We start from the raw sequence: 12,663 nt of genomic DNA, 5'->3' as shown, positions 1-12,663 counted from the left end.
CTGATGCATTTTGCACATAACTATATCTGTGTCAGCCTGTGTCTCTTTCTGACAAAATCCTTCTTAGATGGACAAAACCATGTGCACTGCAGGTGGGGCAGATGTAACTTGTGCAGAGATTAGATTTGGGTGGGGTTTTATTTCAAAGTGTGATCTACATGGCAGTGTAAAAATAAAGCAGCCAGTATTTACCCTGCACAGAAATAACTCACATAAATCGAATTCTCTCTGCACAAGTAACATCTGCCCCACCTGCAGTGCACATGGTTTTGTCCTTCTAAGAAGGATTTTGTCAGAAAGAGTGAACTAGAATAAGGCCCAGTGTGCTGTTTCTGGGTAAACATCATTTAGGGTGAACCCTGTATTAACATAGAAATGGCAAAAAATTTATTGCAGGATATTATGTTATAGATAATTTATATGAGAATAACATTTCTATAGCACCCAAACAATAGTTCATGTGAGTGTGAGCCAGTGTACAACTGAATTCCACTACAAACCACATACACTTCCTTTATATTTGCAAATACTGTATTTGGACACAGGGACAGAACTAGCACACCTAGTTGAGCTTTCGGCCCCCCTCCCTACTACCTAGGGCAGGGGTAGCCAACTGCAGTCCTTGAGAGCTACCAACAGCTAATGGTTTTCATGTCTCCACACAGAATCACAAGTTAAATAATTAGCCCCACCTGTGAATCTTAAAATGTGTCAGTCAGTAATGTGCGCACCTGTTTATCTGTGAGGTGAGCTTGAAACCGTGAACTGTTGGTAGCTTTTGAGGACTGGAGTTGGCTACCCCTGACCTAGGGGATGCAAGATACCTAGCACCCATGTCCCCCTACTGCATAAGAAAATAAACGGTTACTTTAATACGTTGCCATTTATATGTAAGAGAAAGCCCTGTGAAATGGAAAAGTCTTGTAATACCCATGTTCGACCATAAAAAGCGGTCACATTTCCTGTAACAATTGTGGGGGCCATTTCACACTTCAGGGTAGGTATTTGGCCTCTGTGGGCCATTTAACATTGTTTCCTATGGAAAAATCGTGTCAATTGAGGCATTGAACAGTAAAATCGGGTCAATTGAGAAATTTAACATTGTTCCCTATGGGAAATCGCGGGCATCGCGTCGGTCGCGTCGCACCCGATTTTTTTAGTGCATTCAATGCCCGCGATGACCACGATGGGCGCCGTGCTAGGTAAAGAGTACCGATAATTGTCTTCTTTAAGTAAATTAAATGGTGGAGGCTATAGGGGAAACCTCCCAATCACACATTGGGTCATATTCAATGCGACCCTTGCCAGCCGCTCACCCTATTCAACGTTCCGGGGGAACCATTGCTGTCAGATGATGGTAAGGATTCCCCCAATCAGCAAGGCTTGCGGCTAATACAGGGATCCCGCTGCATTTAGCCGCAAGCCTCGCAATTTAGCAGCTGCATATGCAGTGTCCACGTCACTGCAAAAACCCAGTGAGGTGGAAACGGTGTGTGCAGGGGGTCAGTTGAATACTGACCTGCGAGCTGTGACAGCGAGCAGTCAGCACAGTAATTGAATATACCTTATTTTATGTTATTTTGTGCAGTACATGCTAAATAATATGCTCTTTTAAAACAAAATGCTCCCATATATGCCCTATACTATATCTTGTGTACAGTTTTTCAAATGCAGAGTTGTAACGAGGTTCAAATCATAGAACACACATCATGTAAGAATGTACTATATGTAATAGAGGTAGATGGGTCTTTATTTAAAACCTCCTTTAATATTCCAAAACAGCATAAAAAAAATCTATTAAAATAAAAGTCCGCTTTAGAACATATTCAAAACTCTGGGCCAGTAAAACAAATCTGTACAGATCTATACAATGTTGAGTGCATTCTATTTAATGTTACAGATTTTTTTTTTTTTTTTTTAAGAGGGAACCACCAGGATGCAGAAGACAGAAATTAGGAAATCAAATTAAACCATTCCGTATAATGTACATACAGCCAATGAAAGGCTGAGCCTTAGGATGCTGCCCAATGGCCCTCTTACTGCCATAGCCTGCAGTTAGACCAGGGTGACATTTAGGGTTAAAAAGACATTATGGCAGTGATTAAATTTACACCATTTCTCACAGCAAATGGCCATAAAATGTGCTTTATTTTTTCCCTACACAAAATTTACCCCAAAATTAGCTGCTTATTTCATATGATTCTGAACGTAACATTACATTTCCAGGCATAAATAAATTAACTGTAAATTAGGGCATATGCCTGGGAAGAAGAAAGTCATTACTCGATAAATAAAATTAAGTGGAAAATACACCAGTGAAAGGTCTTTGTATGGTTAAGGTTAAAGTCCAGGCACAAAAAAAAGGACAAAATGGAAGTCCATGATTCCTTCACTTTACAACACACAATGCAGGTTACGGAAAGTCAGCTGCCAGACGGTTCAGCGTCGTTTTTGGTAACTCAATATGAATTCCCTCTAAGTAGTGGAGAAATCTGTGGATATATAATAAAGTATAAAAGATTACTACAATGTCATTCTGATTTACATCTATTTAAACAATAGCAAAGGGAAAAAAAATTCAGCTGCCAAAGTGCCAAGTGCAGCACTAGTGACCAGGGAGCCAGTTTAGGCGCTCCACATAAAAACAAAAGAGCAGGCTGGAAATTTGCTTTTGAAACAAATAAGCTGGGTGCACACTGGGCAATATATTGTTACCAAAATAGCTACCAATACATCGCAAACATTGGCCAGTGTGTAGGCTCAATAAGTTAACGATGCCTGCTCCCGTTAACGACTCCCTTTTGTTCTCTGTACAAGCAGCGCAATCTGACAAAATCATCAGCGGCTGCATGAACTGAGAAGGGGGATTTGCGGTATTAGATCTACAATGTCTAGGTCCGCAGTCAAAAGGTTGACCACTAATGATCAACAGTGTCACAAGGTCAAATGTCAAAAGACTGACATGGAAAAGGAAATGAGTTTTTCCCATATTGACCTTTTGACCATGTCAACCAATAGTTTTTAACCTAGACACTGTAGATCTAATGACTGCATACCAAGCAGATGGACACAGTTCATACAGTAGCTGCGTACAAAGATGCAGCTACTATGAAAATATGCAAAAGCAGGAGGTATCTTGAGTAAACAGATGCTTCTGCATGCTTGTGTGATCCGCTATTGCATCTGAAAATGTAGCATCATATTACAGACAGGTCCACCAGAGTAGAGCCCGTACACACGGGGTGACTTCAGCCCATGCTGAGCGTTTTCGTTTAGCACAGATCACTCAGCACATTTCTTGACCCGCATGTAGCGCGATCTGACTGCACATCGCCGTTGTTCTGGGGGCATACACACCGAACGATCTTTCCTTAATTTCTATGGATCTAGACAGATGGCTTAGAAAATGGGCTAAAATCGCTAAGTGTATATGCCCCCTAACAGTCATGTTACGGTGGTCGGCCAGGAATGCAGCCACTAGCCTAGTGACACACCCCATTTTTAAGAATGCTGCCAAGCTTCATCCAGCTCTCACCACTACTAATCTGTGAATTAGGCTGTGTGGCACTGATTGTGAGGATGCAGGACCTATCCTGTGCACACCCACATAACCCATTCAGCTGCAGTTGTACAATCAAGGGAGGCATACTGGCATCCAAAAAGCTAGCATCAAAGGCTATGTGCTTGGATACTTCTCAGATATTCGTAATCCAGTCTGAGTTTGCCTGAGCTGCGTGATGTCAGCTGAACTTGGATGTTTTTTCTTAAAGTGACAATCATTTGGAAGGCAAAACCATGCCTTGTGTAAAGCAACATCCCAGTCCAGCCAACATCCTACACTTCTAGCTAGTCAGTAAATTAAAATTCTGGTTTTCTGCAGGGTTGGGCATTAGAAAATGTATTTATTTCTTAACAGTTTCTTATATAGCGCACACATATTCCGCAGTGCTTTACAGAGAATATTTAAACATTCACATCAGTCTCTGCCCCAGTGGAGTTTATAATATATATTCCCTTTCACATGTAAAAGCGCACACAGACATTCTAGGGTTAATTTGCCAATTAGCCTCCCAGTATATTTTTGGATTGTGGGAGGAAACGGAGTACCCGGAGTAAACCCACACAAGTACGGGGAGAATATACAAACTCTGCAGTTAGGGCCATGGTGTGAATCGAACCCATGACCTCAGTGCTGAGAGGCAGTAATGCTAACCATTACACCATCCGTGCTGCCTGAAAATGGTTCTGGTCACTTGACATTTGCTTTGTTAGCACAGCACAAAACCAGAGAGGTCAAGAGACCCCAGCAGTTGCAAAACTAAACCTTAAAATTTAGTATTAAAATAGGGATGGTTTAGAGCAGGGGTGCCAAACTGGTCCTTTTCATCTAAAAATAGATCACATTTTCAAGGCCGCCTGCGAATTTGTAGAATGTCAGTTAGGAATGATTGCAGCACATGTTTAAAAATGTGACAGTTAGTAATGACTACACCTGCGCACCAGCTAGGTGGTTTAGAAAACGTGAACTGTTTGGAGATCTCGGGGACTGGTTTGTCTAGCCCTGGTTTAGAGGAATACAAAGCAAAATTAATCTTAAGACAAAAACATACATACAAGCGTATGGACAGTCCCGCAATCCACCACCCACCCGCTGGAGCAGTCTGACAGCCAGACGCGGCGAGAACAGGAGAAGGGAACAGCGCACAGCTGATTTCAGCTGTTTGAGATCTGCGCACCCCAGCCAGAGACGTTCCGGCAGTCTCTTGGCTCCTGTACCATCCCCATTTGACATCCAAGGACTAAACGCCAGAGGGGTCAGTAATACTGGGAAATAGGAGAGACCAGTGGCTGCAGTGGCAGTGCGGCCACTGAGAGTAACAGCACTCGCCTAAAAAATTATTTTAAAAAAGGCCGATATCCAGAGGAAAAGGGGTGCACAGAAGATTACATTGGCAGTGTATCGACCCGTGACGTCCCCAGACCGAAGGATAGGAAGGACCCTACCAGTGACTACAGCGGAAGGGTGAGAGTGTCTTTTTTCCTCTATTTGCTCCAGGCCTTAGAAAAGGTCGCTTCAGACTATGCCTAAATGCTCATAGGAGATACCCGGGAAGTACATCTTTTTCCATGAGATTGTTTTTGACAGAGAAGTTACCCAGAAAAGGTCTGGTTTGTTACATCTTAATTTCCCCGTTTCGAGATGGTGCAGTGACATTGCTTGAGAGGAAATATTTTTTTTTTGTCTTTTTATTGTATGTGGAAGCAATTTTCTTGATTTGGAGTTTTTCATGTTTTTTTTTTTTAAATAAAATGTTTTGGAGTTTTTAAGAGGAGTGGACTGTACTACTAAATATTGCTATCAAGTATATATAAACATCTAATTTGCCCTGATTCCAAGGGTCCAGCGCTGTGAGAGATCTTCAAAAAAAAGTTTGATTTTTTCCCCCCTATCTTATAGTACACAGTTGAACTATTATTTGGAGATCAGCAGCAGCAGGACTTGTCTAGCGCTCAAGAGTTACTTTGTCTATTTGTGTGGAATACTGTACACTAGCTCTAATTGTCTTGTGACCTAGCTCCTAGTAAGTGGTTTAGTGGGATATCAATTTTAAAGTACCTCACTAAATTTTCTTTTGAATATACATATCTCAAATTATTGAACAATCACTTGCAATTTAATACAGGATACTATTCATACATTTATTGACTAGATATAATTGAAACCGAGTCCTCAGGCCCTGACGTCAGTGATTGATACCTGGTTTCACATACTTAAAATAATCTTACCTCCGCTTAGTCTTCCCTTCTTCTTTTGCCTTCTCTAACCGGCAAATAGTGCGAAGTGTGGGAAGATAGTCGGTGACATTCTCTTGCCTGTTCCCCAGGCTGATAAACGTTCTGTTGGATAACACTGTTTTCACAACAGATGACCTGTTCTCCGATACACTAATGAAATAGAAGAAAGAGTAACAAACACATCAATATCTCAGCAGAGACACAGAAGGGACTTCAATTTACAATCCAATAAGCATAGATGCTTAGATAATTTACTCTAGACATATAAATAAATCACAAATGTAAATAAATCACAAATGTATTAAACTTGATTTCAGAACCATCATTGAACCAAAAACAAAGGCGGCAAATGCTTACTTTCTACTATTGGCTGTTTGCCCGAAGTGCACCTCTTCTCTGGCTTTAGATACGTGCAAAGTTAGTTCTTCGGTTGGATCTTTTCCAGACTGCTTGCACAATTCCAAAGAGGAGTCCAAAGCTTTCGAAAGTTCAAAAGAACACTTGCGAAAGGAGAGTGCTTCTATGAGGGCCTGGATTTCGCCACAGCTCTGACTACCCCAAAGGTTATTGGCTTCTGTGCGCAGGCCATCACAAAGGCCATGTTTTAATCTGCTTTCGGTCCACTTTCGACTGCAAATGTCAGCTTCTCCAGTTGTGTAAGATGTATAGCAATCTAGAGAAGACATGTTGTCTGCAAAATCAGCTAATGAATCCAGGCAGCGATACACAAGGAGGGCAGATTTACAGTCTTCTGGCAAGAGTTTTCTCTTTGCAACAGCAGTTTCTGAAAGTTTGTTTACCACATCATCCATACAGGAACTGTTCTTGGCTTCAAGTTCACTTTGAATTGTTTTCTCTGGTGCCAAAGAGAGTATATCATCAAGAGAGTTTGCATCACTTTCAAACAAGTCACTGTCATTTAGAAGCACCAGCTTCTTTTTGTGCTTCGACTGTACAGAAACCTTGACACTTCCATCCTTGTTGGGACAGTCCATGTCAGGGTTCTCGCATGGGGTAGTTATTTGTGGCTCCACTATGCGTAGTGGTAATGGTAAAAGGAACTCTAGATTACTGGTTATGAAATCCACTCTTCTCATTTGAAACTCTGCCAGCAGCTGCAGGATCTTGTCCCATTCCGCTGTGTCCATGATTTTACCCTTAAACACAAAGTCATTCAGTTAGTATTTGAAATAACCATTTTCTATTGTCAGCATTCATGAAATAGGAGCACGCTCCTATTCTGCCATTTAACTCTTCAGGAAGCGAAGAGAAATGAACAGAGCCAATCCTGCTTGTGTAGATAGCATTGTTTTTACACGATGTAAATAATTAACGCTTAACATTCAAGAGCAAGATGATAATCAGTGTCTACATACTACAAAGCATTTTTCTCTACAACATTTTAATCAGGATAAATTAGAAAAAGTATTATTACACTGCAAGTTCTAAAGCACTGTATATAAAGCAGTCCCCACTCCTTTAATCTGCATCTTACCTTTACAAAAGATATCAAGCCTTCAGTCGGGGCAATGATATTATTCAGGCCCATCAAGTTTTCAGCACAACCATAGTGAATTCTTGGAGGGTCTTTTAAAGCAACATTGTTGCAAAAATTCACATCCGTTACTGTAGCAGATATCAATTTCCTGTGATTACCTGACCAAAAAAAAAAAAAAAAAAACAACAACCACCCCATAAATAATTGATTGCAATAGTTCATATCCACAATAGTCACCTGTTTTCTAGGTTACAATTCTTTGTGCACATTGCATACATTAAAATACCTTGTAACCGCGGTACTGCCGAGTGCTTTCTCATCCTCAATATTAAACCACTTTCTGTGCTGGTCATAGTCAAACATGAAGCGCCACATAACCCCCATACACTTAATATTGTGATCGTATATTTGGAGGTTGGAACTCTTTAAGCTTGGAGTAGAAACCCACCTACCTGTTCTGAATGATTTTAACTAGTTGGCCTCTAGTAGTTATAAGCTTTTTCACAGTGCGCTGCACCCTGCCCGTTTTTTTGCCGCCCTGCACAGTAAATAGCAGCCGCTGACAAAATAAGGTCTGTGGGTCCCTGGGAGGCAGGTGGTACCTGGGCAGCAGGGACTGGGCAGGGGGTGCCTGCGGTGTATAGACAATCTTGGTGGGGTCCCTGTGGGGTATGGACAATCAGCAGCGGGGTCCCTGCGGCGGATGGGAACTAGTTCAGGTCCCGTTCACTGCAGGTACGCCGCCGTTGATTGTCCATATGCCGCAGGGACCTCCTGTCCGCCCTTCCCAGACCCCGCTGCCTAGGTTACCAACTGCCTTCAGCGGGAACCTCCCCCCCCCCCCCCCCCCCCCCGATCACTGTGGCCAGCAGTGAACAGGAGGATGCGGAACCATCCCCTTTCTCTCCAGCGCAGCGGCGCCTGTATCTCTCTGGCCGGAAGAGACAGGGTGCCCACATGTGCTGCCTACAGAGTACCAATGTGAGTCCAGTGCCGATGAGGAGACCCAGCGCAAGGCAGAGGAACTGCTAGCAGTGGAAAGGGAGACCCAGTGCCAGGAAGGAGAAGCCCTGTACTGGCAACGAGAAGGAGAGTCGGCGCCGAGTGCAGAGATAGAGAGACCCTGAACTGGGAAGAGGAACCCTGCACTGCTGGGGACAGAGTCCAGGTGCGCTGGGGACAGAGTCCAGGTGCGCTGGGGAGAAGCCCTGCACTGTGGTGGGGAGAGTGAGACCCAGCTCAAGGGAGAGGAACCCTGCCCTGCTAGCCGTGGGAGAGGGAGATCCAACGCTGCTGGCAACGAGAAGAGGAAGCCCTGTACTGAGATGGGCAGAACAAGGTACAATACACATTCAAAGTGTCATTATGCTTTCAAACCCCTGCTCAACCTTCTGCCCCCCTCTCGCCATGTGTGCCCCTACCCAGGTGTACCTCTGTCCCAGCCTGTGTGTTCCTTTGTCTCTGCCCATAATTTCCTCTGTCCCTGTCCATCTGGGCCCATGTGTGCCTTTGCCCCTGCCCATATGTGCCTCTCTCCCTGCCCATCCGTGCCCCTGTACCTGTGTGCCCATGCATGCCTCTCTCCCTGTGTCCCCGAATTTTGGCTCAATCTGTGTGATTGTATGTAAAGTTTGGATCAACCGTGTGGCAAAACGTGATTTTTTTTTTCTTAATCTGGGTGGCAGGACATGAATTTTGGCTCAATATATGTTGCATAACTTGAATTTTTGCTCTTTCAGTGTGGCATGATGTGAATTCTGTCAGTCCGGGTACCAAAAAGGGGCTCAATCCAGGTGGCATAACATGAATTTTGGCACTTTAATTTTGGCATAAAGGTGCCCATACACAGAGCGATCCTTTTTTTGCAAGGTGATGGGCAGTCCCTCGCATCGCACAAAAAGTATGTGCTGCACGTACTTTTTGAACTAGATTGCATCTAGTTCAAAATGCATGCTGCTTTTGCACATCGCATACATTTTTAACTAGATGTGATCTAGTTTGAAATGCATGGAGCACATCGCTCCATGTATGGGCACCTTAACGTGAACTTTGGCTGATTCCGTGTGGCATAGTGTTTATGGAGCAAGTATAAGGGGTCTACTATTGTGTTGTGTGTGTCTATCTATCTATCTATCTATCTATATAGAGCATATTTTGCCCTTTAAAATGAAAACGTGCCTTCCTGACTGAAAAATGTGCCCTCACGATTGAAAAATATGCCCTTGCCGTGGTCAGCAGACTGCCCTAAAAAAATTCTATAGTGAACAATAATTTATAGGATGTATTTGGGATGCAGCTCCCAAAGGGTTGCCTTGGAGTTGCACATTTTAGCACTTTAACTTTTTTTTTTTTTTACCAATATTACACTTAACAACTTTTTTTTCACCTGTGTAACACCTTTTAACCCCTATTAAATCACTAGTGTGCTGTCCAGGGGTGACTGGTTTTCAAGAGCTTTTTGAGGTCCCACGCAAGTCTCTTTTTTAAAGACTCCAAGATCTAGAAATCTATTTAATTTGAAATTTGTCAAGATCTGGAACATGGGGACTTTAGAGTCTATGAAAAATGGAGTACATGTTTCTGGATCACTTGTATATTCTCCCTGTGCTTGTGCGAGTTTCTTCTGGATACTCTAGTTTCCTCCCACATTCCAAAAATACGCTGGTAGGTCAATTGGCTCCCAAACAAAATTAATCCTGTAATGAATGTGTGGGTGGGTGGTGTATATGTGGTAGGGAATATAGATTTTAAGCTCCACTGGGACAGGGACTAATGTGATAACCCAACTTGTTACTTTAATACACCATGGCTTGAACATTTTATTTTCTAAAATCGAGGACGCAGATAAGAACCAGAACAGTCCTCGGCAGCCACACTGCTATGCAGCTACCCCAGTCAACCCCCCCTTACTCCAAAGTTTTCTTCTCTGGCTGCAAGGTGTTTGTTATAAGGACATATTAAAGCAACAGCTGTAACAAAGAATACATGATTGTCTCCCTGTTGCCATTATGCCAATAGGACATGATTACTTTATAACACATTGATATTTCATATTGTTCTACCAAGATGGTGTATATATACCATAAGACAATTGCATATTTTGGTTACATTATTTTCAACTGTGTATACCTTTATGTATTTAATGTGATTGTTATGCTGAAAATTTGAATTAAAAAACAAAGCCAACCACTTGAGAACATTGCCTGTTCCTGTGACTTAACTTCTGACATGCTAGCCACTGATGCGAATGTTTGGGTGCAGGGCCCCTGAGCTAGTCTGCCTGGGCCACTTCAGGGCATCACTATTTAACACACATTCACATTTTATACCACTTTCTTTGTATGTCTTTTGTCTATTTGTTCACATAATTTTTTACTTCTGTAAAATCTTTAACTGAGAAATCAGTTTCACACACGTTACACTCTATAGCAGTGGTTCCCAACCCTGGTCCTCAAGTATCCCCAACAGTGCATGTTTTCCAGGTCTCCACACAGAATCACAAGTGACATAATTAGCTCCACCTGTAAGGTCTGACTAGTGAGTGCACCTGCTGTGTGACCAGTGTTCCCTCTAAGCTGTGCGCATGTGCGCGCGCACACAACTCAACGAGCGTGCGCACAGACATTACAACAGAGCGCACAAAGCAGCTGTGGTCCCTTTTTGCAGTTGTGGACTCAATTGATGTGTGTTTCACCCATTAACTACATTGTGTGCTGTGTTTTAATGTTTAAATGTTTAATATCATTTTGAAGTAAAGTTAACACAAATGCTGAATGTCATTTTCCAGTTATATATAAGTGACGCACAAAAATGTAAATTTCCTTCCAAAGTTGCACAGCCAAAATCTTTTGCCGCACACAGCCTTCGTAAAATTAGAGGGAACATTGTGTGTGACCTGAAAAACGTGCACTGTTGGGGGTACTTGAGGACCAGGGTTGGGAACCACTGCTCTATATCACCCAATACCCTAACGCTTTATTGCTATATTACATTATTGTGACGCCCTGAGTTCTAGCGACCTGCACAACAGAGGTGACCTCAACGTTGGAGGGCAGGTTCAGATCTTTGTATAATGGTGAACAACTTTCACCAAGCAATCCTTTATTCTGTAAAGCCCTGCTGTCCATAGTTTGGTGTCCCTCACACCGAGGGTGGGTAATTGTGGTGAAACAGTATTTAATGAACATAAATATAAAACTATACACACACACACACACACATTAAAATCATGAAGGAAAGGGAAACGGCGAGGGGCACAGAAACAGACGTCAATATGCGTGTCACAACTACATGGTCAAACCTATCATTTAAGTTAGTGGACATAGGATGCAGTCTTACCCAGGCTGTGAGGTGGAGCCATAGGTGGTGTTAGCAGAGGGCCTCCGGAGGTGCATGCATCCTTCTAGACTCACAATTGTTGAGACTGGGCAGTCCTGGTCTGTTTGATATAGGTCACCAAATGTGTATCAGAGGCGTTTCAAGCCGCTGCGGTCCTTGCAAGAGTGCCTTTAGCGGCTCAAAACACATCAACACATTTGGTGACATATCAAACAGACCAACAGTCGATCCTGCCGCCCAGGAACGTCATACAACTGCTGCAGTATATCGCAGTAGTGTATGGCCACCTTCAGTTATCATGGGAGCCACCTCTATGTGTTTCAGTTCACCATGGTTGTAACAGAAGGCAGACTGCATATGTTTAATTCTTCCTAACTTCCTGTTAATTCATTTATGCAGGCTAATGTTATTAAATGCAATCTTGACATATGAGTTTTCAACTGCTCTTATTAAAATAATTTATGCATTTGGAATGTTTGTCTGTGTGTTGTGTTCTTACCAGGTGTAAGCAGCTGCTTCTCTCTGTAACCATCCCCTCCACTGCAAGCCCAGAACTGCAGATGCAGAACACTTTGCCTGATGTCACATTTATTTGTAGTTAAAAACGTGACAAGATCCTTAAAGTCAGTCCTGATGTTTTCAGCCAGACAAAGCACCTGGAGATAACTTGCAACATTCACCTAAAACAAATATGAGATGAGAAGAATCCCAAACCAGCAGGCACTATGAATTTAGCACTTTCTGATACTTACAACAGAGGGTGTATGAAAAGTAATCTCTTCAAATGCTCCATCAAATACCATGCCAAACATAGGATCTATGAAGGGACATTACATTCAAAATCTTTATTAATATAAAAATAAAAAAATCACAACACTAAATGGTTTACACATAGTTCCTATACACAAACATTTAAAAAGGTAATTGAATTGGAATAAATTATATTCATTCTGAACACAGATTAAGGGATTTGTAATTATACAAGAGGATAACATTGCACCACTGCACTCTTCAAATACATTGTTAACACC

At 42.4% G+C, this 12,663-nt stretch overlaps 1 protein-coding gene across 1 annotated transcript in view; it reads right to left on the bottom strand.

Moving 5' to 3' along the window:
* Positions 1-1,727: 1,727 nt before the first annotated feature.
* ATAD5 (ATPase family AAA domain containing 5) overlaps positions 1,728-12,663 on the bottom strand; it is a 59,284-nt gene continuing 48,348 nt past the window's right edge. The window contains exons 18-23 of the mRNA XM_083148237.1: positions 12,385-12,449; positions 12,132-12,312; positions 7,292-7,452; positions 6,154-6,953; positions 5,788-5,946; positions 1,728-2,492 (exon numbers count right to left, since the gene is read on the bottom strand). Of these exons, the coding sequence (XP_083004363.1) occupies positions 2,414-2,492; positions 5,788-5,946; positions 6,154-6,953; positions 7,292-7,452; positions 12,132-12,312; positions 12,385-12,449 (1,445 nt within the window). The 3' untranslated portion in view covers positions 1,728-2,413. The remainder of the gene's footprint in view (positions 2,493-5,787; positions 5,947-6,153; positions 6,954-7,291; positions 7,453-12,131; positions 12,313-12,384; positions 12,450-12,663) is intronic.

The sequence above is a fragment of the Crinia signifera genome, chromosome 6 (genome assembly GCF_055691185.1).
Source record: "Crinia signifera chromosome 6, ASM5569118v1, whole genome shotgun sequence".
NCBI classification, from domain to species: domain Eukaryota; kingdom Metazoa; phylum Chordata; class Amphibia; order Anura; family Myobatrachidae; genus Crinia; species Crinia signifera.
The sequence above is the reverse complement of the archived record's forward strand: the minus strand, read 5'-3'. Positions and strand labels throughout refer to the sequence as shown.